The 1,994-nt window shown below is 39.7% G+C and overlaps 1 protein-coding gene across 1 annotated transcript; it reads right to left on the reverse strand.

Annotated features, from left to right (window-relative positions):
* Window positions 1-439: 439 nt before the first annotated feature.
* Window positions 440-1,639, reverse strand: LOC108226154 (uncharacterized). Its single transcript, XM_017401098.1, has one exon. It carries the CDS (start codon window positions 1,637-1,639, stop codon window positions 440-442), a length of 1,200 nt encoding a protein of 399 aa, XP_017256587.1.
* Between the last annotated feature and the right edge of the window lie 355 nt (window positions 1,640-1,994).

The raw sequence follows: 1,994 nt of genomic DNA on the forward strand, positions 1-1,994 counted from the left end.
TTGCAACCCTCCAGAAGTGCATAAAACTCATTCTCCCTTTGGTTTTGAATCTCAAGAGACCCAGCTAACATCCTCAAGATCCTTCCCCTACTATTTCTTATGACGATTCCTATGCCTGTTACGTTTCCATTAGGCAAAGCTTCTACAAAAAAACAGCCATGCACGTTGATCTTGACCCAACCTCGCCTTGGCATTCTCCACCTTGGTAGAGCAGCCACGTTCACAACATCTGCCATCTTACTTAAAGAACTGTTTATTTTACTGAGATATTTTAACTGAGTGCAGGCAAAGTAAAAGGAACCAAGAGTTTAAATAGAGGGGATAAGAGGGTAAACCGAGTTAACTCCTCGAAAACTTAAAAATTAACCTTAGGTTAAAGCCAGGGTTGGGGCACTAAAAGGGCTACTGGATGGGTAACCAAGTGGGCTGGAGAGGAAAATCAGTTGACAGCCCAAGAGCTAATTAACTTAATGGATCTCGAGCCTTTTTTGGCTAGAAAATCTGCATCAAAATTCAGGTCCCCTGGAATGTGCTTAATTCTAATTTTTAACCGCTTGATCGAGTCCCATACAGAGTTATCCTCCAACTTGCAATTTCCAGTGAGTATCTCCAGAGCTTTCTGAATAACTTTAAAATTATCGGAGAAGACTACTATATGGTGATCATTCCAGACTGAATTTATAAACGAGATTAAAAGAAATTCTAAAGCTTGCCATTCCGCTTCAAACGGACTATTAGCAGTAGAAGGACCTGAGAAAGAGAATATAGTCTCACCAGCTTTGTTCGCAATGGTACCTCCAATTCCCACCAAATGTTTGCCTCCTTTATCTTTGAAAGTCCCATCCGTAAAACCCACTAGGTCCTCAGAAGCAGACAACAGTTCCTGAAGTTGAAATTTCCCTGAACTAGTAAGCACCCCCATAGGATTAGCATTCCACCAAGAAACTGAGCTGCCATGAATCAGACTAAAAGCAAGGCACCACTCCTTAATAAGATGCTTTATATAAACCACAAGGGAAAGGACTGGAATATCTGCATGCCTGAATATTTTTTGATTCCTTGCCAACCAAATGCTCCAGAAAGTAGCACTTACACTGACCCTCCAAGCTACTTTAGCTTTCTTAATTGAAAATTGCCTGACTTGACTCCATATACTCATCACTGACATCTCTTCTTGAGGAATCGGGTTAATTTGCCACCAACTGAACATTTGTGACCATACCATTTTTGCATAACTACACTCCCAGAACAGGTGAGGAATATTCTCTTTATCTGTTGAGCATAATGGGCACCATGAGCCATCGTCTGGGATAATATTCCTGGTAGATAATAGGACCTTAGTAGGGAGAATGCTTAATTGCAGCTTCCAAAGGAAAATTTTTATCTTGTGAGGCACTTTCAATTTCCAAATGAAATCCCAGCTTACTGATTGTGTTCCAAAATTACACTGGGAAGCAACCTTAACCGAATATTCTTTATTGCTGTGCGTCCAAATCAACACATCTTTTCCTGGCTTTAGATCAACTCTGTCTATTACTTCTTTCAAATCCTCAGCTTCTTTGATTTCCCAAGGTCGGAGAGGTCTATTCCAGAAGACATTGGAAGTAAAGTCTGCTGTGCTTCTCCCAACTTCACACATTTCTGCCACTGAAATCTCTATATGATTCGACAATACTTATCTAGTGAAAATACTACTTATCTAGTGAAAACAAGGATCCCACTTGAAATAAAACACATGTATGTAGAAAAACATCTTCAATCAGATTATGGAAGTAGAGATATAATTCCACACTCGACAGTGTCTTTCAAGTCGCACGTTCCACCGATTTGGATCATATGAAATTCATTCAATTATAGATCCTTCTAAGAAAAAGTTTGGTATTGAACCCATACGGGGACGAAGCTACATAGGGGCCAGAAGGGGCCATGGCTCCCCCTAGGGTTTCCGTAATATTATAATTTGTATTATATAATTTTGAAAAAAATTGTATTTT

Source organism: Daucus carota, chromosome 6 (genome assembly GCF_001625215.2).
Source record: "Daucus carota subsp. sativus chromosome 6, DH1 v3.0, whole genome shotgun sequence".
NCBI lineage: Eukaryota > Viridiplantae > Streptophyta > Magnoliopsida > Apiales > Apiaceae > Daucus > Daucus carota.